The following is a 22,098-nucleotide window of genomic DNA, read 5'->3' on the forward strand; positions in this document are numbered from 1 at the left end:
ACATTAGAATCATCCGCCATCAACCTTTCAAAGGCCTGTGGCCAGTAAGGCCCATGGAGAGCTTTCAGTCTGGTCCCTTCATTTCTCAGGCAGGGAAACTAAGATTTAGAGAGATTTAAACCATCCAGTCAAAACGTTGCTCTTGCTGGGGGCCTAGGGCAGGAGAACACTCCTGGGAGCAGCGTTCACTCTGCTTTATGGTGACATGGTCCATGAAAACCAGTTTTGACTCAAAAGAAAAAAAGTGACCTGGGTAGAAGTTCGTCATTCTCAGCAAACTTTTGGGCCCTTTTGCAGTGGGATTTGCCAGACGTAATCTGATTTTCACACCTGTGCTCAGGAACAGGCCTGTCTTCTCACCACCTTGCAGAGAAGCTGGCAGTGGAAGACGGAGGAGACAGAGATGAGGCCCCAGTCCCAGGAGGGAAGCAAGGGTCTGTTCCCAGGAGCCTGGGCTGTTGAGGGTCTCCTCTCCTGTTTGTGCCCCAGGGTTAGGCACCCCAAAGATCCCACCCAATTCTTGCACAGGCAAAGCATACTTTCAAAACATTTATAATTATTTCACCTACCTCTTCAAAAATGACACAAGTCTTTGGCTTACAAATAAAAAGCATAAAGAGAATAAAACCAAAAAACATGAGAATGAAAATAAGAGAAAAGAGCCAAGCAGGAGGAGAGTTAAATCAGAGACATCAGGGTAGGGGAAGCTGTAGCAGCAAAAAAGCTTTGCTCTGAGCTTCCTGGCAGCCAGGGTAAAGCAGAAAATGAGTTCATTTGCTTGCTGAGAGGGAGCAAACCAGGTCAGGGAGAACATTCTTTTCCCAGCTCTTGAGCTATACAGGGTGTTTGCTGAGTAAGTCTTTCTAGAAGGGTAGAAGAGAGGCCGGTGGGAGGGAGGGGTCTCCAGCAGCAAGTTTGCCCAACGCTCAGGAACACTCTTTCCTGCATAGCTGCCTCCCCATCAAGCCTGGGTGGCAGGCAGGGGTCTCAGGCAGAGTCACTTTGTGAAGGTCACCCAGAGGGGCTCAGATGAGCTCAGCGAGACAAGGGAGCAGCTTCGGGGGCTCCGCTGAACTTGCTGTGGGGCTGGCCCTGACATAGCAGAACGAGACGCCACCACCTGGGCTGGGCTGTGGCATTTGTGCCACAACAGCGGGGTCCTGGGTGACTTTCTGGCCCAGCCAGCACCTGAAGTGCATGAGTTCTCTGTGAACAATTGGAAGTAGGTCCATGCATGTCACTGTTTTGTTCACTGCATGCTTTCCAGCACCTGCTTGGTCCAGGCCCTGGGCCGAGTGCTGCAGGTACATTGGGCACCTGACAGACACGGCTGCCACCCAGAGGACAACCAGCTGCCACAAGGAGCCCCGAGGGAGACATCTTGCCCAACCTGAGGAATATCAGGGGCGGCTTCCTGGTAGTGTCATGGTTGGGATTGGACTGGGGTTGAGTTTTGAAGAATAAAGAAAAGTTAGCCCAGTGGAAAAGGAGGGCAGGGACACCAGGACCAGAGCCAGGACACTGCACTGAGTCCAGGAAGGTAAAGGGAAGCAGTGCCGTGGGGTGAGGTGGAAGGGATGCTGGTGAGGTGGGGAAGCAGCCCCAGGCCAGCACCAGCTGCCTACACCTCGCCATGGAGCTTGGCTTCTATCCTGAAAGCCCAGGGAGCCTTCAGAGGCTGTAGGCAGGGACAGGCACAGCCAGGACGAGGTGGGACTGGGCAGAGGACAGACCTCCCTGACTATGTGTTGGGGAAGGGGGCAACATTTGGGCTGGGCACATCCTGCTGCCTTTCTCCCAGCCCGCTGGGTTTGGTTGCTAGCTGGAGCAGCAGGACAAAGATAGGCACCTGAGGAGGATCAGAAACTACCATGCCGATGCCTCTTCACACGCTCCATCTGGCAGGATCCTTCTCCCCATTTCATAAATGTGAAAACTGACCTCAAGATGACTGGTTTAAAGCTACATGGCTCCTCAGCCAACCTGGGACTGCCCACTTTAGGGTGTCCCATCCCAGGCCTGGGCCCTTTCTGCCAGCCCAGCCTGGACCTCTGCTGCTTTCAGTGTGGGGCCATGTCTCATGTGGCCCTCTCTCTAGAGCAGTAACAGCGCCTCAGGGGCTCCTCTGGTGACGGATGTTCCCTCCTGGATTGCCCTTCTCCAGCCCTCTCCGGGCCCCCAAGCCAGTGTGGGTCCTGGGCAACCCTGTCCTGGCTCAGACAGAGGGGCCCCTGGAGTGGGAGGTAGCAGAACTTCCTGGTGAGCCATGGCCAGACCCCACTCCACTCCACCCCGCTGGCATTCGAGACCCTTCCCAATCTGCTGCAACCTCCTCCGGTCTTACTGTGTCCCCCGCTCTGCCATAAGCGAAGCCACCCAATGCTTCCTTCAGGCGGGTACCTTCTGCCCAGCGTGCCCTCAGCCCCTCAGGCAGAGAGAACAGCAGAGGCAAAGGATCTGGGCAAGGAGGGGTTGTGTTTGCAGAACTGGAAGCAGTTTGTGTGCCTGGAACGCAGACAGTGAGAGGGAGCACCTGGCGTGGGGGGCTGATGAAGCTGGAGAGACCGCAGGAAGGACTTTTGTCTTTGTCCCAAGAACCCTGGGTGGGAGATGTCATTTATAGGGTTTCAGGCAGGGAATGATGACCAGGTCTGCACTGCAAAAAGCTCTCTCTGGAAGCAGGAGGACTGGGGAGGGGCAGTTGCTGTTGTCCGGGTGGGAGAGGGTTGTCCAGGCTGAGAGCCCTCAGAGCCCCTTCTCTAGGAACCTCTGTCTGACCCCCACCCCACCCAGGACTTACTGTGAGGGTGCAGCATGTGGTCACCATGAGGAGTGATTGGAGGATCCCAGGGATCCCCAGCCCAGCTGAAGGGAAACTTGGGCACCCATGCAAGCAGGACCTGGGTTATTAAACTGTGTGCTCCCAGATCCTAGCCCAGAATGTTGGGTTTACCTGCTGAATAGATGGGTTGTTGGTGGGAGCGGGGGATGGGTGGGCTGATGGATGGCGAGATGATTAGAGTGGAAGGGTAGGTGGCGTGCACAATTAGCTGCAGGCTGGGTCTGCCCTGGAGCACTCTTTGCTCCTGAGTCATAGAAGGAACTTCAGGCCTAAAGGTTCTGGTAAGAGCTTGCGAGCCATGACCCCTGACTTTTCCTCTGACCCTCCTGAACTCTGAAATGCAGTCAGTCCTTCCCGACTTCTCAGAGCCTCTTTGCTCTCGAGTCAATTCTTGATTTTTTCCTTCCCCAACCGTCACGTGTTTGACTCCCCATAGTACCACCCCAACCAACTGCGTCTTTCAGCTGCATCGGTGGAGAGGCCCAGGAAGTTGCCTTCCCAGCAGCCAGCCCTTCCTTCGAGCTGCCTGTCCCCTGGAGCAGGGGCTCATGGAAGCATGCAGACACTGGTAGCCGTCTGGTTTCTCCTTGGCCTTTACTGTCACAGCCCTCCATCAGGCCCCACTCTGTGCCTCTGTTCCAGATGCCAGGCAAGCCCTGCCAGCCGTCTCAGCAGAAGCTGGCAGGTCCACTCAGAACAGGTTGGGGACAATGTAGTCGCTGTGGACGCCATCAATCAGCCCTTGCCCATTGTTGTGGACGAACCAGCAGGCAACCTTTGTGCCAACGCTGATGTCCTTCCTGTAGTCCTTCTGGGAGCCCCTGGGAGAAAGGAGAGAGATGCTGTGATACACGGGGTAGGCAAGATGGCTGCTGTGCCCAAGGACCTAAGGTTGAAAAGGGGTGTAAAGTTGCCAATTCTAGGAGTTCAGACTCTGGACAAGAATGAGGTCTTGTGGTTACTCCTTCTAGGGGGTCAAATTTGGCCTTTTCCCAGTTAGTGGGGGCCAAGACCCCAGAGGGAAACAAGGATGCCCCACAGACAAGAGCCAGCTGGGCTGATGTGCGTGGGCAGAGAGAGCTCCTTCCTCCTGTCTTGTGACAGGGCAGGGTGAGGACGTCAATAGAGTCTCCTCACCTGGTAACCGTCAGCCGATGGTTCTTCACCACCATTGTGGCATCTGGCTTTGTGGGGTCAGAGCCTGGGTGGACGTCAGACACTTTAAAGTCAAAGGGGTGGAAGAATTGTCCTGGGAATAAAAACATCCACACTGTCAGCCCTGCCACCACCATATGTGACATGGCCACTGGCCTTCCAAGGTAGATGCAAAGGCTGGATGGGGTGTTGAGCCCTGGGTCCAGGGTGGCTAGGCTGGCCCTTTGCATGGCTTTTTCCCTCCACCATGTGGCCTGAACAACCTGAGGCTTGAACATTTCATACCCAGCAGCCCATGTGTCTGTGCTGACATCCGATGACTGTCCACCACATAGAAGCCCAGGAAGTCATGGTGGATGGGCTGTTTCTTCCACACCTGATGCAAGACAACCACAAAAGTAACCCCATCTCCAAAGGAGACCACCATGTTGTTCTTCCTGTTGATCGTCACAGACAGCCTAGGAGAGAAGAGGAGGTCAGCAGTGAGGCCCAGTGGCCATGACACCAGGCATCTGAATCAAGGGTATCTCAGCAGGAGACATGACACCTGAGAGCACACAGACTCCAGAAACTATGTCAGGGGTGTTAGAGAGAAGACGCTCATGCACGTTGACTATGCACTCCACTGAGTGGGTCCCTGCTCCTCTGTAAGCAGGAGAAGGGGCTATCCTGGGGGTCTGGAGGCCCGGGATCGAACCCCAGCTCGACCACTGGCTTCCTGTGCGACATTGGGCAGGTTCTGCCCCTCTCTGAGCCTCCGTGGAACTAACACCGCTGCCCTGCCCACCCAGCTTGGGGTGATCTGAAGATGCAGGAGAGGCTGAGGAGTTTGAGAACAAGCAAGTTCAGCCAGACACGATGCATGCAGGGATCTTTGTCGCTATCAGCTTGCTTGCCAGGTCCACCTAATGCTTTCGTCCACACAGCCCTTCCCTCAAGGTCAGTCCTATGAACTGTCTAGCTACCAATACTGCCTCTGATGGGGGCCCCAGGGGTTGGTGGGGGGCCACCATGGTCACCCTCCCCTAGGCAGGGGCTGAACTCTGAGGCCACTGGTCTTTCCTGTGAGCCCTGTGCATCTTCTGTCCTGCGATTTGTTCAAATCCCTCCTTAGACCCTTGCGCTCTAGCGCCTCTCAGAGACCCAGTAGAGGGGCTTTACCCATCCTGTGTGACCATGACTGTGTCCAGCCAGCTGAACAGGCTCTGTGCAGCCCCGTGCCACAGGGTGATCCTCTCCGGTGTCACCTCAATCTGGAAGTCCATCTGAGCATTGGCAATGCCCAGCTTGCCAAAGTAAGTCTTTCTGGTCTGGGAGTCCAGGCTGCTTCTCTTCTCACCAATGATCTGCCCGTTAACTGTGAGGCCTGCCAGAGGGGCGGGGTAGCAAGAGACCAGCAAGACCTTCTGAGTCCAGTCTTTAGGGACGCACCTTCCCCTTCAGCCAGACCTGCTGAGGGGTAGCCCAGTGGGGGCCCCATTGAGAGACCAGGACTTCCGAGCCAGCCCTATTTGTTCCTAGACACATGGGGGTTACACTAGTGGCTGAGGGCCCACACTGTGGATCTGCCCCTTGCCTGGGCCAGTGTTGTTCAGAGAAAAATGATTCCCTACACACAGGCTGGGTCCTGCCTGCATGCCCAGGCTGCACTTAATTCTAACTGTCTCCCCAACACCACTGGCCCCGGGGGCACTAGGTGAGCCTGTGGCTCTGGGTGGAATCTGTAATCCCTACAGGAGGTAGTCTGCATGTAAGATGGGTGACTTATAGGCAGAGTGAGAAGCTAGTCCATGTGCCTGTCCTTGGGACTCCAGGCCCTCCCAGGAAGAGACCCTGGCCCCAGCCCGCAGTCCCCACCTGTGACAGGGTCCTGAATGAGGCGCAGCACTGTGCCTGGGTCTTCGTCAATGTTGAAGCAGATGGCATCGTCCTTCTCTGGAACTTGGATGATGAAGTGGGGGTCCCCATCCACTGAGTGCACATAGAGAAAGGGCTGGCTCCCAGGGCCTCTCACTGTTCCGGGGCCCTCCCCTTGCCTCCTAGTCCCCATGGGATGGACTCCTAGACAGGTAGGAGGTGCTCGGCCCTGGGCCCTGGGCCTCGCCCCAGGAGGAGCTGGGGAACTCACCGTAGTAGGGTGTCTGGGGAGGCCGGAAGTTGGCTGTGGATGCAAAGGGAGAGAGGGCTGAGCTAAACAAGCAGGCGGGGAGGGTCCAGGACCCCCACCCAGAGTTCGGTTCATGCCTCTCCCCTTCCTACTCCATAATGCTCTTAAACCCACACCTTCCCTTGTCTCCTCAGGACCCCCCAACCATCTGCCTGTCCCAGAGAGCTGATTCAGGAAAGACTCCGGAGGGGGACGGCACAGGGCCACGCTCTGTGGCAGCTGGCACATACTCACTCAGGTAAGCCATGGAGGGGATCACTGAAAAAAGAAGCCAAAGGGCAGGCGTGAGCAAGGTCTAGGGGTTCCCTCCCCCCAACCCCATGCCTTCTGCCTGTCTTGGAGCTGCTGGTCCCCAGTGGGGCCCCAACGCTGACAGATAGAGGGTGGGAATATGACCCCCTAAGTTTAGGCTTTAGAAATGGGACATGCCTAGGGAACTCCTTTCTAGGGCTGGTGGGTAATATGGGTGTAATGTTAATACTGGGGCTCAGCACTTCCACGTAGCTAAAATGCAAGCCATTAGGTCGTCAGCTTCTGTGTCAGGAGCAATGCCGTCCCCCACCCCTGAACTCCCACCCCCAGGGTGGGATGAGGCTCACAGGTGATTGTTGTCTTTGGCAGTAAAACACCCACACAGACTCATGTGCACGCACACGCACACACACACACACACGCACAGTGACTACATTTCACAGGGCTGTTGAGAGGGCAAAGCCATGACCCATTCCAAATATACTGCTTGGTTAGGACAGCCTGTATGGATAGAGACAAGGCAGGCCAGTAGGGGCTGGGGAGGCCCTGCTTGGTGGTGGTGGGTTTGTGTGTGGGGGGGTGATGGTCAAATTTTACAATGAGAGAAACGCAAAATGCTGTGAATTCCAGCGCAGGCGCTGGAACCAGGCTGCCTGGGCCAAAGTCCCGGCTTGCCCTCCTGTTGACTGAGTCATTGAGCAAATAGATTTAACCTCTCTGTGCCTCAGTTTCCTCACTGTAAAATGGAACCATGAGAGGACTCCCTTAAAGGATTGCTGTGGGATTAGTCGAGTGCTAATTGAGTTGCTAATTTCTGTAGGTCACAGAATACTTTCATACTGATTGTCCCTCCTTGGGCAGAGGAAGCTACCGTCAGTCAACTGACGAGAACCCTTAGGCTCAGAGTGGAACAGAGCCCAGCCCCAGCAGAGTTCACAGCAGAGCTGGGAGCTGAACCCAGGTGTCCTGAGGGCCCCTCCCCAGGCAGTACATCCCCAGCATGATTGGAAAGGCCTCCTTGGTCCTCTCTTGTCGTTCTCCTGGGACACCCACCCAGCAGTGGCTAAAGCTCACCTTCTGCATCCACAGGCCCTGGGAGGGAGGAAGAGGAGAAATGCATTAGAGGCCACAGACTCCTGGTGTCAGGGCCAATGTGACCGACTTACTGCCTGGCCAGCCAGCCCCAGGCCTCGTGTGCCCCCTGCAGGAACCAAGAGCTCCTAGAGGCAGAGGCCTGGCCCAGACCGGCTCTTTACCTCCCAACGCCAACCCCCATCACCTGTGCCAGTTGCAGGGACACTCAGGACCCCCCTCTTGGGGTCTGGTTGAGCAGGCCTGGTCCCAGCCTCCAGCTCTCAGGGCCTCTTCCTCTCACAGTCCCCAGGCGCCTGCTCCAGGCCTAACTTTTAGGTCAGAAGTGCTTCTTCTTGTCTAACTGAACCCTTCCATGCTGCAGCCTAAGTCCCTTTCCTGGAAATGACCCTGGGCACTGTGCCCTTTTAGAGACTTCGAGGCTCCTATTCACACTAATGGCTTTGCTCCCTCTACAACACCCTCCCCATCCCTTGGCCAGTTTTCCTTCGATGCCCCCAGGACCTGCGCCTTTCAGCAGGTCTGGTCTCCTCAGCCTGGCCCTCTTCTCTTCAGGGCACCTAAGGCCAGGGGCCTGGAAGAAGGCCTCCGAGTTCTGGCCCCCACCCTCCGTGCCCACCTTCCCCGGGCTTGTCGGCAATGGCTGTCTTGTTCTCGTTGTCCTCAGGCTTGGTCACCACCATGGAGGTCAGTGGCGTCACGAAGTGGTACTTGAGGGACAGGTCCAAGGCCTGGGCTGTGAGGTTCTCCTTCTCCTCGCCATGGGCATTCTTGCTGTGGGGAGGGGCGGGGTGGGAGGGTCAGCCCAGGACCCTCCTCCACCCCTCCCAATGGGGTCCCCCAGGATAGAGCCCACTAGCACTCAGGAAAAACTGGTTCACCAGCTCCCTGGGACAGACGGACATGCCCTGATTCCTCTCTGGACCTCAGTTTCCCCACCTGAAAAATACAAGGGGCTCAAGACGGCCACCGCAACAATCAGTCATAATAGTGTTCACATGCTGAGCGCCAGCGGCTTTCCTGGCCAAGCCCACTTAACAGAAGGCCGACACGGCCCTCTCGCGTGGGCCCGAGCCCTGCTCCCTGTGGCTGAGGGCTGGGGTCCCAGCCTTTGGTTGTGTTCAGTGTCAACACCTCTGTGGGCCCATGCTGGGTGCGGGGAACAGGATGCTGAGGCCCACCCCTGCCCTCGAGGTGCTCCCAGGCTGCTGCTTGAGCCCCAGATGATGGACCCGGCTCTCCTCCAGGAAAAACAGGCCATGGGGCCTGGCCAAGAAGAGGGCAGGGCAGCTGGAGTGGGCGTGGAGGTGCACTTCCTGGGGTGTAAGTTTCCTCCTCGTGGGCTCCCCACGGAGCATAGCCAGCACAGGGGGCTTCACAGGTAGGTGCTGGGGCAGTACTGGGGGCTGAGTGCGGGGCCCGGCTGTGTGAGAGGTGGGCCAGGGTCACCGTTTCTCCAGCAGCTGCTCGATAGTGAGGTAGGCCCAGAGCCGCTCAATGTAGTTTCCAAAAATGTAGTCCCGCTCCTTCAGGGCCTTCTCCATCTCCTTCATGTCCAGCTCCTCAGTGAATGTCAGGTCGTTGATGGCCTGGGGCAGGGGTGGGAGGAGGTGAGAGGCTGGAGGCCTGGAGCCAGGAGCCAGGTGGGCCTTGTTCAGGAGCTGCTACTGCTGGGCCGTCAGCCAGGAGGCTGGAGCCCTGTCCGTGTGGATCCCCCATCCCCAGCGCACAGCCGGGCCCCAGCCCAGCTTACCCCGTGACCCTTCACGTCCGCCTTAAAGCTGTTCATGTCCTCATCTGCCAGGCGCCCAGCCACCACAATCTCAGAGCCGTCGTAGAAGTGCTGGTAACTGTTCTGGGTGAGGTCCAGGATGGCATTCTCAGGGTACTCCACCTCCACATCTGTCAACAGCGGGTTGGCCACCTCCTCATAGAAGCCCTGGAGTCCAGATAGGGGACCTGCTCATCTCAGGCCACCAGGGCGGGCAGAGAGAGGACAGGGTGGGCAGGCTCCCACTGGCGCCTCCGCGGGTTGTTGAGTCTCCGGGCTGGGCCAGTCCTGGCTCCTGATCTCTACTTCCACGTGGCCCTGACTATGCCCTTCAGTTTGAGGGAGCCCTTCCTCACCGCGTTCCCCCCTCCCCCCCAGGTAGAGACTGGGAGGAATAGAAAAGGAAAGGACAGAGTTCTTGGCACATAGAAAGGACTCAAGAAATGTTTGTTGGAATGAAAGTAAGAAGGAAGGGTGGAGGCCGACTAAAGAAGGCGATGTGGAGTGAGAGCATGGAGACCCGGAGACTGACAGGAGGAAGGCCGGGGGGTCCACTGCAGAGGTGGAGAAGCAGTCACCTGTGCCAGGGAGGAGGGGGAGGGTACCAGATTTAGCAAATGAAAATACAAGACATGAGTTAAACTTGAATATCAGGTAAATGACAAGTTACTTTTTAGTAAAAGTACAGCTGTCATGGGATGAATTGTGTACCCTCAAAATACATAGGTTAAAATCCTTACCCCCCACTACCTCAGGGCATGACCTTATTTGGGGAAAGGGTCTTTACAGAGGTAATCAAGTTAAAATGAAGTGTTCAGAATGGACTCCAATCCAATCCGACTAGTGTCCCTATGAAAGGGGGAAATTTGGACCCAGAGACAGACATGCACACAGAGAAGATGATGTGAAGATACAGGGAGAAAATGGCCATTTACAGGCCAAGGAGAGAGGCCTGGAACAGATCCTTCCCTCGCAGCTCTCAGAAGGAGCCAGCCCTGCTGACACCTTGATTTTGGACTTCTAGCCTCCAGAACTGTGAGACAATAAATTTCTGTTGTGGAAGCCACCCAGTTTATGGTAATTTGTTAAGGCAGCACTAGTAAACTAATACAGTGTCCTATGCAATATCTGGAGCATGCTTGCTAAAAAACTATTTGCTGTTTATGAGAAATTCATATTTAACTGGATGTCTTGTATTTGATCTGGCAATCCTACAGAGGAAGCAGGTCTGTTTTGTGTAGCCCACAGACAAAATCAGAACCAGTATTGATGGGTAAGAGATAACCAGAGGTAGATTTCAACCCAAGAGGAAGTTCTTTCTAATAACTGAAATTGTCACACAGTGGAACAGTTTCCTGAAGAAGTAGTGAGCTCCTCATTCCCAGAGGTGTGCAAGACAAGGCATACCTGCAACTGCAAGTTGGCGTCGGAATCCTCATAAATGCGGCGGGCAAGCCCATGGTTCTCCAGGGCCATACGCTCCAGGAAGTTATAATTCAGATTGTTGCCAAAGCCCAGGTTATATAAGGGGAACTTGCCACCAATGGCATTCCGCACATTCTCCTGGATTTTTTCAGGTCTGCTTTCACCTGCAGGAGAAGGAGGTGTTCACGCTCCAGCCACAGCCCCGGCGGCTGTCAGGAGAAGCTCTGTCTGGACAGATCTGACCTCTACACGTGCAGAGTTGGCGGAGTCATGGCCACCAGCCCTTGTAGAGGCAGACGTGGGAAGGCCTGGCAGGGAGGCAGGGCCCTGCCCTTGAGGGGCTCACAGACCATGGGGGACCCTGGAGAGAGCTGCCCAAGGTCTTGCAGCACGCCAGCTACAGAGCCAGGAGCGGCAGCCAGAGTTACACCCACTGCCTCACCCACATTGGCGTCCCCGTCGGTCAACATGATGACAATGGAGGTGCTCCTCTCCGGGACTCTGTACTCCTCCCGGGCCTTGTTCAGCATGCTGATGCCCCTCAGCAGCGCGTCGTTGATGTTGGTCACTGGCACACAGACAGACAGACGGCACCGTGGGAGCATGTCCTCAGGGTGCCAGGGTGGAGGAGGTCGAGACAGCAGCCCCTGCTCACGTGCCCAGGGACCCTGCCTGCCCATATGTGGTGGTACTCAGTGAGTATCGACTGAATGACTCAGTGAGTGATGAATGAATGTCTTAGTCTTTCAAATGAGTAAGCAGCTTCTCAGGGCTGCCGGAAGGATAGATGCACACGGTGATTGTAAGAGCAATTTGGAGAACAGTCAGATGGACTCCCAGCCCCTCTCACAGGGAGGAGTGGGGAACAGTATAGATGTCACTTGTCATCTTTCATACAAAACTGCCATGGATTAGGGTATCTTGCTGGGGCTAGTGGGGCACCAGGATCACAGGTTAGAAACAGAAAGAATGGGTTTCCCTAGACCACAGAGAAGACGCCCCAGTATCTAGCCTGAGGACACCCCACCCCCACCTCTACCCCCAGCCAGGGTCTGCCGGGCCTGGACCAGCAGCAAAGTCTCTGCCCCAAGGCAGGAGGGAAACAGGCTGCTCAGGCAGAGAGGAGTGGCAGGATGTGGCTCCCTCCCCTCTGTTCTTACTTCCTTGATCACGAATATTCATCACAAATTTCCTGGCCTCCTGGATGTTCTCAGGAGTGGCTTGAACTAAAGTGTCTTTCCAAGTGGTCACACCTCCACTGAACAGGATGAAATTCAGGTAGTCATCCTCTTTCACATCCTCCAGAATTTTGAGGAGGGCATCCTTTGTCTGGGAAGGAGAAAGACAAGCAGACAAAAAGATGTCTTCCCAGCCTGGGCTGGCGGTGAGGCCCATGCCATCTGCAAAAAAAGGGGCAGATGATTTGTGCCTTTTTAGAATCCTGTCCCCCTTTCCCCTCTTTCACTGGAAATATTGACTTCGTCCACTTTTTAAAAATCTCTCTCCCCCTCCCATACATCCCACCCCCACCCCCTTGCACCAAGGAGAGTACCTGCTCCATTTTCCGACCGTGCATGGAGCCACTGACGTCAATCACGAAGACCACGTTCTTGGGCACCACCGGAAGGCCTTGAGGTGCAAAGAAGTGCACGAAGTAGCCATTGACGATCTGGAAAGGGGAGAGAGAGAGAGAGGAGGCCAGTATCCCTTCAGCAACCTCACGTTGGCTGCCCTTGCAAATAGAAGGCAGCCGTTAACCAGCCCAAGATAAAGATGTCCTTTCCACCCCTCCAGGGGTCCCACACGAAGGCTCTGGACTACCTATTGTCCCCACACCTTGCAGGAAACTCATCCTTGGGCTGAGGATCAAGTGTGTCTCACTAGATGAAGCTGCAGCCCCTCCCCGCATCAGCCCTCACCCCATCATGGTGGGGAATCTACCAGCCTGGCAGAGCCAGTTGGCGGGTACCTACCTGCACGTTGGCTGGAGACTCTCTGTTCACGTCATAGGTGATGATAAAATCTCCTTTGAGGAGGGAGTCCGTACAGGTTGGGCATGAACGTTGTTGATCCAAACTGGGCTTGAAGGACACGTGGCCCTGAGGGAGGGTGATGGCCAGCCTTGCTCAGCTTGGCCAGGGCCGGCCTTCTGCAGACCTCAGCCCGGGGCTGCCCTGGAGAGCAAGGTGCAGTCCTCATGGCGAGGAGCCTGTAGGTAGGTGCCTGGGCAGTCCTGCCACCCTCTGGGGTGCTCAGCCTTTCTGAGCACCTCTCTCCCCTTCGGAGATCAGGAGCTCCTTGGAGGCCAGGGGCCTTATCTGAGCCAGCCTTTCACTCTTCCTGCTCACTGGGCCCACAAGTCCCTTAGCTCTGCCTGCACTAAGAAGCCACTTTGGGAGGGGAATTCTGCACCATGAAAAGGAATTTCATGTTGGGTGGTATTGTGTGTGTTGTTGCCAGGAGGAGGGGGAAGGGAGCAGAGTAGGGAATGGGGAAGGGCCCTGGGTGAGGGCACCGCCTGCAGAGGCCAGCAGCCCTCTGAGCGTATGCTCCTTGGGCCTCACCCTGGGAGTCCTGACTGAGGTTTGCTGTCCACATAAACATTTATTCATCCACTGCCCATAATCAGCAAGGCCCCTGGAACTGCTGGGGACCTTGGGGACCAGAGCCAACCACCAGTACCAAGAATAAAGTTCCCTTTTTTCTTTCACCCCTCATGTGGAATCAGATCTAAAAAACTCCCTCTGGCCTCGGTCTCCTTATCTGTAAAACAGGGACCAGTAACCTGCCCTGCCTGCTTCCCAAAATAGAATGGGACCAGGCTATATAAATGGCTTCCCTGTCCCCCAGTGCAGTTGAGACCCCAGTTCCTCCGGCAGGTCATCATCAGCAAGCAGCCCCCTGCCTCCAGCATCCTCACTGCTGACCCAGGGGGCCTAGGAGAAAGAGGATGTTGCAGACTTATCCCCCCACCCCCACCCCCACCCCACACACATGCACACACACTCTCTCTCTCTCTCTCTCTCTCTCTCTCTCTCTCTCCCCCTTGCATCAGCCAAATCCCCAGGTTCAGACTCGCCCTGCTAGGGTCAGTGTTCCTGAACCTGCTCCCCAGGCCCGAGGGGCATCTATACCACCTTTTTCCCTGAGAAGGACTTGGTGAGGGCGCTGCTCAAGAGGTCATTGGTGATGAATGAGGCTTCAGCATCCAGCATACTGATGCCCTGGGGCTCGAAGATGTCTGCTGTGATCTGAAATGGCGAAAGGTAAGGAGATGTCACTCAGTGACAGTGCAGAGCCCCGCCTCCAGGACAACAAGGGCAAGGAGATGGGTCAGTGATGTACAAGGAGCAGCCTCTAGGACAGCTCTGTGACAGCCAAGCCTGCTGTCTCCCACCAAGAAAATGACCACAAGGGCTTTTAAGTGGGTACTCTGACCCCAGAACTCTTCTACTACCTGCCATATGGTGCCCCAGATTCTACCACTAAAGCATTTCCTTTGGCTTTCTACTCCGATGTAGGTAAAATGCCCATGTAAGCAGTTGCAAGCATTACAGAGACACTTTGTGATGTTGCTCCCAAGGGCCCAGCACCCAACCTGGATATGCCAGGTGCCGCCCAGCCTCCTCCCCTTGGCCCAGGTGCTGTAGCCAGCACCACTGTAATTCCCTCATGCCTCCTCAACCAAGTGGTAGGGCCTGGGTTTCTGTGTTCTTGACCCTGCTGTGGGGTGTGCCCAGGGACCCTTCCCAGCACCCTGCCCCCAGCAGTTTCAGCAGGGGCTGCAGGAGAGCAGCTGATTACCTCAAAGTGCTTGACCAGTTGCTTGGGCTGGACCTTGAGGTACATCTCGTACTTGGCCTTGTGCCTCTTCAGCAGCTCCTCATAGGTTAGCTCAAAGGTGACCTTGCTGCCTGCAGCCACATTGACTGAGACGGTGAATTTCTCCAGCTTCCTCCCAGAGGCCCTGAATGTGGGTGCAAGACAATAACTCCCCCAAAGACAGCACCAGCCCATCCTTCCTGGGCCTTGGGTTCAAGTCCCTTACCCTTGGGGGAGACCCCTACCCACTCTGAGCCTCGGTTGCCTCAAATTCAAAATGAGATAACGTTGTAAGAATTACGACGCATTTTGCCATGTAATGATAATAATAGCTGCTGTTCTGTTGTTTGTGTCTCTGAGGGCCCTTACAGCCCTGACGTTCTCCCCAAGGCCTGGGGGTCCACACTTACTTGACCAAGCCAGCTGTCTTGCCCTGGGACACGGCCTTTTCATACTGCTTCTTGGCAACTTCCTTCTCTTTGACATTCCCAGGGTAGGTAACACCATCAATGGTCCTGCAGGGATAGAGAGCTGCTGGGGGACCCATGCTGAGCCAGACTCCTCTCCCAGCCCAGAGCCAGCAGTCGTGGTGACACCCACAAGGTGAAGTTGGTGATGAAGGCTGTCTTGGGCAGCTCCACATCGAAAGAAACCTCCTTGGCAGTGTCTGCGTGGTTGACGGCCCTGGTGGTGACGACATTGTGAGCGAAGCGGGAGGTCACCTTGCAGTGGACCTTGGTGCTGTAGACTTCGATGCCATCGACCACCTGCGGGAGAGGGACAGTGATCAGCAGATGGTGACCAGCCAGCCTGAGGCACCCGGAAACCAGGCCTTCCTCCTGCCGTCTCCCCTTCAAGCTCCCCTTTGTGGGCTCCAAAACTCCTGCCTGGTAAGTGGCCCCTCCAGTCTCCCAGTCACCCATGTCAGAAGCCTGGGCAGCATCCTTGGTTGCCACCTTTAATTGGCCACCACTGTTCTGATGGTCACTCTGCATCCTTAGCTCTATCATCTGTTTACATGCAGCTGTAGCCAGTGAGATGGTATAAAAACCCAAATCTGACCCTGTCCTTCCGCCACGTGAAGCCCTCCCGTTCTCACCACTGCCCCCAGGACAGTCTTCCCCCTGGCTCTGGGGGCCTCCAGGCAGGTCCTGCCTCCTCTGTTCATCCCGTGCTCCAGCTATGCCAGGTCCTAGCTCTTCCTGCTCATCTTCCACACCTCAGCTTAGAAAGAGTGTGTCTACACACCCCCCAGCCCACCCCCTGTGTCCTTTGGTAATTGCCCGCTTCTGTCTCCCAAATAGGCCCTTGTTTCCTATCTGAGGGCAGTGCATGGGGAGGGCCTTCGTGCCCCCAAAAACCCTCTTTCCAACGGAAAGACCAAAGGACGCTCCAGGGAGACGTCTGGGTTAAACATGGATATAAAGATGCTTCGTGAAGGCGTGACGGGGCCATTCACTGTGTGTCTCCTGCCCTGTGCATGGGGCCTGACAAGTGCTCGGTAAGTGTTTGTGGGAAGATGGACTCGTGGAAGGGCGGTCCTCTGCTCTATCAGTGGGTCCGAGGGCCATGGTTCCGTGGTGCTCTTTCCCAGGGCTCTGGAGTCACAGCGGGGGTCTGCGAGGACAGGGGGCCATAGGTTGTTTGCCAGCTGGAGGGACCTGCCATTGTGGCCCACTCCTTCCTCTGTTGGGCAACTAGCTCCGTCCTGCCCTGCCCCATCCCTGGTGAAAGTTCTCACCCCTTCCGGGAGGCTCCGTTTCTGCAAAAACAAAGACAAACACAGGGGTCAGGCCAAGGCCAAGGCTACAGTGGCTTGGCAATAGGCTCTGGGCTGAGGCCAAGGTTCAGCAGTGACCCCCACACACACACCTTGAGGGGCCTCTGGACATGGACCCACCCAGAGCCACATGTCAGAGAAGGAAGGGCTCTGAATAGATGGGGAAACTGAGGTGCAGGGAGGGAAGATCTCCAGTTCACCGGGGGGATCAGGGCAAGGGGGACCAAAGCCAGAGCTCTTCCCCTGCCCCATATACCCTGACCCACTCTGCCCTTCCCTGGGCCCCAGGCCCCTGAGGCCTCATCCAGACCCCACCACCACTGTATGCCACATGGCTCAGCTCGGCCATTCCTAGAGGCCTCTACCCTTGTCTCAGACGTGGACCTTCACAGCCCCTCAGTGAGGTGAGCTGATCGTGCTGCATCACCCACCTGACGGGTAGGGAAACAGAGACCCAGGAGATTTAAGAGCCTTGCCCAGGATTAGGGAGCAGGTCTGGAGCCCAGTTCCCCGCATACCAGCTCTGTTCCCTGCAGCTCACCGCCCAGCCTCTGCCTCCTCCTCACCCTCCACACAGGACCGCCGGCCTGGCCCCTCTGCCTGCCAGATGGTGAAGAGGGGGCAGATTTACCCCGAGTAGCCCGCCTAATCTTCTAGGGAAGCCAGAGACCGCCACACTGGAGAGCAGAGCCAAGATGAGGCAGGGCCACCGAGCAGACGCCATCGCTGAGCACACTGGCGGCGCCTGGGCTCCTTATATGAGCAAGCCTAGTGTTTCCCAAGTGGGGTCATCGACCTGCAGTGTGGGCGGGAGGAGCGGGAGGCGGGACGATCCCCCGGGGAAGCTGGACATGGGTGGAGTGATGGGCCTGGATCTGCCTGTACCAAGGAGGCCCGGTGGGTATCGTCAGCAGTGTTAGGACTTCACTCCTGGCGGCTGTGGGACAAGGAGGCCCCCAGAGAAAGCAGAAGCTCTGTGTTGGCAAATGGGCCCCGAGACCCCCTGGGAGGGGGCGATGGGATATGGAGTCACAAACAGCATCTGAGCATTGTCGCCGCACTGCAGACGTGGCCTCTGGTCTGGCCTCCTGGATCACAGTCAGCCCCCCCTTCTTGAGGCAGCCAGGGCACCAAACCAGACCCATCCCTCCAAGGCTCAGATCTCCATGGCTGACCCCTTGCTCATTACTCTCTCTGTCTCCCGCGACCCCTTGAAAAGGACAACTCCCAAGTCCTGTGGTCCAGCTCCAACTTGCTTTCTGAACTTAACTCTCTTCCCACTGGCGTACCTCCCCCTTCTCTGCACATCCCATCTCTTATCTCCGCCAGCCTGTGTCCGTCCTTCAGAAGTCTTCCTCTTTTGTCCCCTAGCTGACCACAGACAGCCCTGCTGCAGGCTCCAAGCTCCCAAAGGGCCTACATTCTGTCATTACCTTGGTTGAGGTTCACATGTTTGGATCTGATCACTCTCTCTAGACTCTGAGCACCTGGAGGGCCAGGCCATGTGTCACATTCATCCCTGTGTTCCCAGTCTGGCGAGGAACTCAGCTGCCCTCGGCCTCTTTGAGAGTCGTTCTCCTGAAAGTCTCCAGTGAGCCTGGAGTTCTGCTATCTAGGACAATGGGAGCCTCAGAGGCAGGGTCTTATCCCCTCCTAGTGGGGGCTGGGTCCTTCTGGGCCATCCCAGGGCCCTGCCAGCCCCTAGACCTTCCAGAGTGGCTACCATGTGCCGGCCATACCCATGTTCTTCTGAGCAAAGTGACCCAGTGACCCCCCTACTCAGCCACTACTGAACAGTGTTGATGAGGATGCCTGAGCACAGGACAGCTAATTTATGGATCGTACCATGGTCTTGACTGAAAGCCAAGAGTGCACTTGACTGTGAGATGTACAGAGAGAGTTGACTGCTGAGGGCAGAGAAACAGAGTGAGAAGACAGAAAGCAGAAGCTCTGAGGCAGCAGAAGCCACAAGGAAAGAGTGGACTAGTGACTGGAAGTGGCAGGAGCCACAGAAGTAATGACAGAGAGCTGCAAAGTCAGCAAAACAATAGCGGATCAACAAAGGGAGCTGCTGAGTCCCGGCTGGGGGTCCCTGCTCTCCTCAGGCCTCCTGAACCCTGACCCACACTGCCGGCGGGCACCGAGTTCAGGGCTGACACCTGGGAGCAGAGAGAAGGGCCCTACAGTCTGGCTCCCAGGACATCTAGTTCATGAGGTCATCTTCAGCGTCTATGGTCGCTGACCACTGGGCTCTTGGGGCTGTGGCAGGGGTGGCAGGACTATTGTCCTGCCAGCATTGCCCAGTGGCTCCTCCTCACGGCCCTGCAGCCACCTGAGGAGCTTTCCCCAGCCCCTCTCCTCCAGGCTACCGCCTCATCCCCCAATACTTGGAGTTTTGTGGGAGGGACAACTCAAAGTAGGAAATTCTGAGGCTGCTCAAGAGGCCCCTGAAGGACAGCTGGGGACTTGGAGGGACCCAGAGTCATCATACAGAATTTCGAATTAAAGGAATCTAGGAAATCTTCAGGTTCACCCCATTTCCACTCTAGAGGACAGGAAAAGGAGGCCCCAGTTGGGCAGACTTTGCTGAGGGTGACCAGCCAGCTGGCAGCCCGTGGCTCTCCCTTGAGAAGCCCAGGATACTCCAGATGGTGGGCTGGGCTCTGAAATTCCACTGGCTGCCCCTCAGGGCTCTGTGTCCCTGGGCCTGGGGCAGCTCTGGACCTCAGCATTTGTGTTGTTGATCTGAGCCCCCATGGGCCTCATCTGGAATGGGAACTGGACAGAAGCCAGAAAAAACAGAAACTCTTTGGAAAGGAGTGGGTGGAGGCCCATCAACCTTCGCCAAAAGGGCCAGTGGCTCCCCAAAGTGCAAGTTCATCTCCACACACCCTGTAACGTCACATTGTAACTGGGCCCCTGGACAAGGCCCAGGGAAGGCGTTCTGAAGGGGTAATTCCAGACATTGGTGTGAGGAGTCAGTGGGCTGCTATTCCTGCCCCTGAAATCACAGCTTCTGGGCAGTAGCCGTCTCTGCTTTGGGGACATAGGCCTGCTCTCAGAGGTTCCAAACCCCCAGCTGGGAAATCCAGTGGAGGATGGAGGCCTGGGAACTGCCTCTTGAGGCCCTGACCCCAATAGGTGACCCTCAGCTCCTGGCAGGACTTCTTCAGGACCCCAAGTCCATGTATATTTCATGTATTTCTTTCACATGTTCGTGTTAAGTGATAGTTTGGGATATCCAGAACCAAATCCCAACAGGCTTTGGCCATCAGCCACCCAGCCTGATGGGAGTATTTACATGGGGTGGTTAAGCACATAGATGCTGACTCCAGATAGCAGAGGTTCAAATCCCAGCTCCGCCACTTAAAAGATGAGTGATTTTGGGGGGCTTCCCTGGTGGCGCAGTGGTTGAGAGTCCGCCTACCGATGCAGGGGGACACAGGTTCGTGCCCCCGTCTGGGAAGATCCCACATGCCACGGAGCGGCTGGGCCCGTGAGCCATGGCCGCTGAGCCTGCGCGTCCGGAGCCCATGCTCCGCAACCGGAGAGGCCGCAACAGTGAGAGGCCCGCGTACCGCAAAAAAAAAAAAAAGATGAGTGATTTTGGACAAATTACCTAAGTAGTCCTGATAAAAGTATCCCCCAGGGCTGTTGGGAGCATACATTTAATTAATTCAACAAAGGCACTTAGAACAGTTCCTGGCTACAGGAAGCACTGGGGCAGCTGCAGCTGTTGCGGGTTGTTCCCATACGTGCTGCCAGAGTGTCCTTTGGTCTCTGGACCTGTAGGGGAAGCTGTGTGCACGGGACACCCAGGACACTCAGAGGGCACGGGGCCAGGCAGCTGCAGAGAACAGGGTTGGGTGGGGGCAGAGTTGGTGCCGGCTCCCGCCCAGCCTCCTGGTCTACCGTGACTCCTGAGCCCTTCTGAGGAGCAACATCTTGGGTTGCCTCCCTGCCACACCCCCCTCCCCCAAAGCAGCCAGCCTGGTCTGGACATAGCCTCTCTTTAATGGAAGTCATGAGTGCTTCGACATAGGAGACCAGCTTGGACAGGGAGGTGTGGCCTGGGCAGCAGGTCAGGCTCCTCCTCTGCCATGGTCCCAGGGGAGGATTGGTGTGCTGGCTGGGGGCTCAGAAGATGTCGGGGACGATATAGTCAGTGTGAACACCGTCGATCAGCCCATCCCCGTTGTTGTGGATGAACCAGCAGGTCACCTCAGCCCCATGCCGGGGGTCTTTGCTGTAGTCTTTTTGCAAGCCCCTGAGGAGACACAAGCCAACTGGGATCACCTTTTGGATCTGGCAGGGCTGCACCGCCCCAGGAAGCCCACCTCAACCCTGTGACACCTGGAGGAAGGCCTGGAGCAACGATGGGGAAGGCCAAGGGCAGAGATGCTGGGAGAGCAGCCCACCCACCTGGTGACCGTCAGCCAGCGTTTCTTCACCACCATTGTGGCGTCTGTCTTTGTGGGGTCAGAGCCTGGGTGGAGGTTGAACACTTTATAATCAAAGGGGTGGAAGAATTGTCCTGGAAAGGCATATGGGAGACAGCAGTTACCATCGGGGGCCTTGCTGCCTTGTACTCAGTAGGTGCTCACTGGAGGCTTAGAGAGTTGCTTAAACAATTGTTTTTCAAGGGCTTGACTGTTTCTATAAATCTTGGCATCAAAAGCCACCTTTAGTTCACTTGCTATAAAGAAGCAGATATATTGCCTGGTGGTTGTACCTCCTGTCTTTTTGGACCAATTCCAAAGGAATCTGGCTGGGGAGAGAGGGTTGAGGGGTAGAGAACAGGGTCTGCAGGAAGGCCACAAGGAGAAGCAGTGTGGCCGATGACCCATCCCACTCAGGAAGTCTCTGGGAGTCCACTGGACCTTTCCATTTGCTAATCGGACCTCTCCTTACTCGTTCCCATGCTCACTTAACCTTTAGCTTCATTGTGTTTGCTTGCAGCCTTTTTGTGGGACAAGCCTTCCCTGGGACCCTCTTTGGAACTCTGAGCCTTGTAGGCCACGTTGGAGGTGAGCCTATCCTGGTGACCCTCTGCAAAGCTGACCCAGGGTAAGTCCTCTGGTTTCAACACCCCACCCCACAGCTCTGCCCGCCTAGCCAGCCGTACCCAGCAGCCCGTGTGTCCGTGCCGACATCCGGTGACTATCCAGCACGTAGAAGCCCAGGAAGTCCTGGCAGGTGGCACTCCCCTTCCATACCCGATGCAGGACGACCTCGAAGGTGCCCCCGTCCTCCACGGACACCACCAGGTTCCTCTTCCTGTTGATGGTCACCACCACCCTGTGGGGCCAGGTGCCATGAGGGCAGGTGCAGCTGCACTGCACCCCCTCCATTCAGCTGCTCTTGTCCTTGAGACCCAGCTCTTATGAACCCCTCTGCCCGCAGGGGGTTGACGGTTACCTGCTCCATGCTCCTTCCCACTTGTTGCTATTGTGTATGGGGCCCTTACAATGTGCTAGGCCCTGTGCTAAGCTCTCCACGCAAACTGTATCATTCAATTCCCACTCTGATCCTGTGAGGACTGAGGCTCAGAGAGGTTAAAAAACTTGCTCAAGGTCACACAGCTGGTGAGTGGCAGAGCCAGGACTTGGGCTCCAGCCTGTCTATTACGAGTCTGTGTTCTTTGACTCCCACTTATCATCTGTGTCCTCCATACCGGACTCTGCCCACCTCTTCCTATAGCTCTGCTGCCCAGCATTGGACTCTGGTGCTCAGCAGAGTTTGTTGAATTAATGAATGAGTGAAGGAAGGAACAAACACTAAACAAGGCGTAC

The 22,098-nt window shown here is 56.2% G+C and overlaps 2 protein-coding genes and 2 long non-coding RNA genes across 8 annotated transcripts in view; 2 read left to right on the forward strand and 2 right to left on the reverse strand.

Annotated features, from left to right (window-relative positions):
• Positions 1-17,050, reverse strand: ITIH3 (inter-alpha-trypsin inhibitor heavy chain 3). Of its 5 annotated transcripts, none has more exons than XM_082639603.1 (22): positions 16,938-17,050; positions 16,268-16,288; positions 15,127-15,293; positions 14,937-15,041; positions 14,509-14,671; positions 13,842-13,955; positions 12,678-12,803; positions 12,257-12,373; positions 11,865-12,033; positions 11,147-11,272; positions 10,687-10,868; positions 9,262-9,447; positions 8,958-9,097; positions 8,128-8,282; positions 7,491-7,508; positions 6,399-6,422; positions 6,126-6,158; positions 5,855-5,968; positions 5,159-5,363; positions 4,283-4,455; positions 3,980-4,091; positions 1-3,663 (listed from the first exon to the last, which is right to left on the reverse strand). In XM_082639603.1, exons 1-22 carry the CDS (start codon positions 17,028-17,030, stop codon positions 3,534-3,536), a joined length of 2,673 nt encoding a protein of 890 aa, XP_082495729.1. In that variant the 5' UTR covers positions 17,031-17,050; the 3' UTR covers positions 1-3,533. The 5 variants fall into 5 exon arrangements, with proteins under 5 accessions (XP_082495729.1, XP_082495731.1, XP_082495730.1 ...); XM_082639605.1 differs by having other exon boundaries at positions 14,937-15,057; positions 16,938-17,021; XM_082639604.1 differs by lacking the exon at positions 16,268-16,288.
• Positions 4,464-7,484, forward strand: LOC309814159. Its single transcript, XR_014295630.1, has 3 exons — positions 4,464-4,936; positions 6,299-6,402; positions 7,237-7,484. It is a non-coding gene; the product is annotated as an uncharacterized lncRNA (long non-coding RNA).
• LOC309814158 overlaps positions 15,303-22,098 on the forward strand; it is a 14,752-nt gene continuing 7,956 nt past the window's right edge. The window contains exons 1-2 of the long non-coding RNA XR_014295629.1: positions 15,303-16,027; positions 21,266-21,373. This is a non-coding gene — a long non-coding RNA (uncharacterized lncRNA). The remainder of the gene's footprint in view (positions 16,028-21,265; positions 21,374-22,098) is intronic.
• Positions 19,493-22,098, reverse strand: part of ITIH1 (inter-alpha-trypsin inhibitor heavy chain 1) — a 14,454-nt gene continuing 11,848 nt past the window's right edge. The window contains exons 20-22 of the mRNA XM_082639602.1: positions 21,432-21,604; positions 20,729-20,840; positions 19,493-20,573 (exon numbers count right to left, since the gene is read on the reverse strand). Of these exons, the coding sequence (XP_082495728.1) occupies positions 20,444-20,573; positions 20,729-20,840; positions 21,432-21,604 (415 nt within the window). The 3' untranslated portion in view covers positions 19,493-20,443. The remainder of the gene's footprint in view (positions 20,574-20,728; positions 20,841-21,431; positions 21,605-22,098) is intronic.

The sequence above is a fragment of the Mesoplodon mirus genome (assembly GCF_964341445.2).
Source record: "Mesoplodon mirus genome assembly, chromosome: 12".
Lineage (NCBI taxonomy): Eukaryota > Metazoa > Chordata > Mammalia > Artiodactyla > Ziphiidae > Mesoplodon > Mesoplodon mirus.

Excerpts from the sequence above, each read along its gene's own strand:
- ITIH3 (XM_082639603.1), bottom strand. The coding sequence starts at position 17,030 with ATGGCGTCTGCTCGGTGGCCCTGCCTCATCTTGGCTCTGCTCTCCAGT. Across the intron at positions 15,042-15,126 it reads TTCATCACCAACTTCACCTT|GACCATTGATGGTGTTACCT; the intron begins GTGGGTGTCACC and ends CTATCCCTGCAG. Across the intron at positions 12,804-13,841 it reads AGTCCTTCTCAGGGAAAAAG|GGCCACGTGTCCTTCAAGCC; the intron begins GTGGTATAGATG and ends ACCCTCCCTCAG.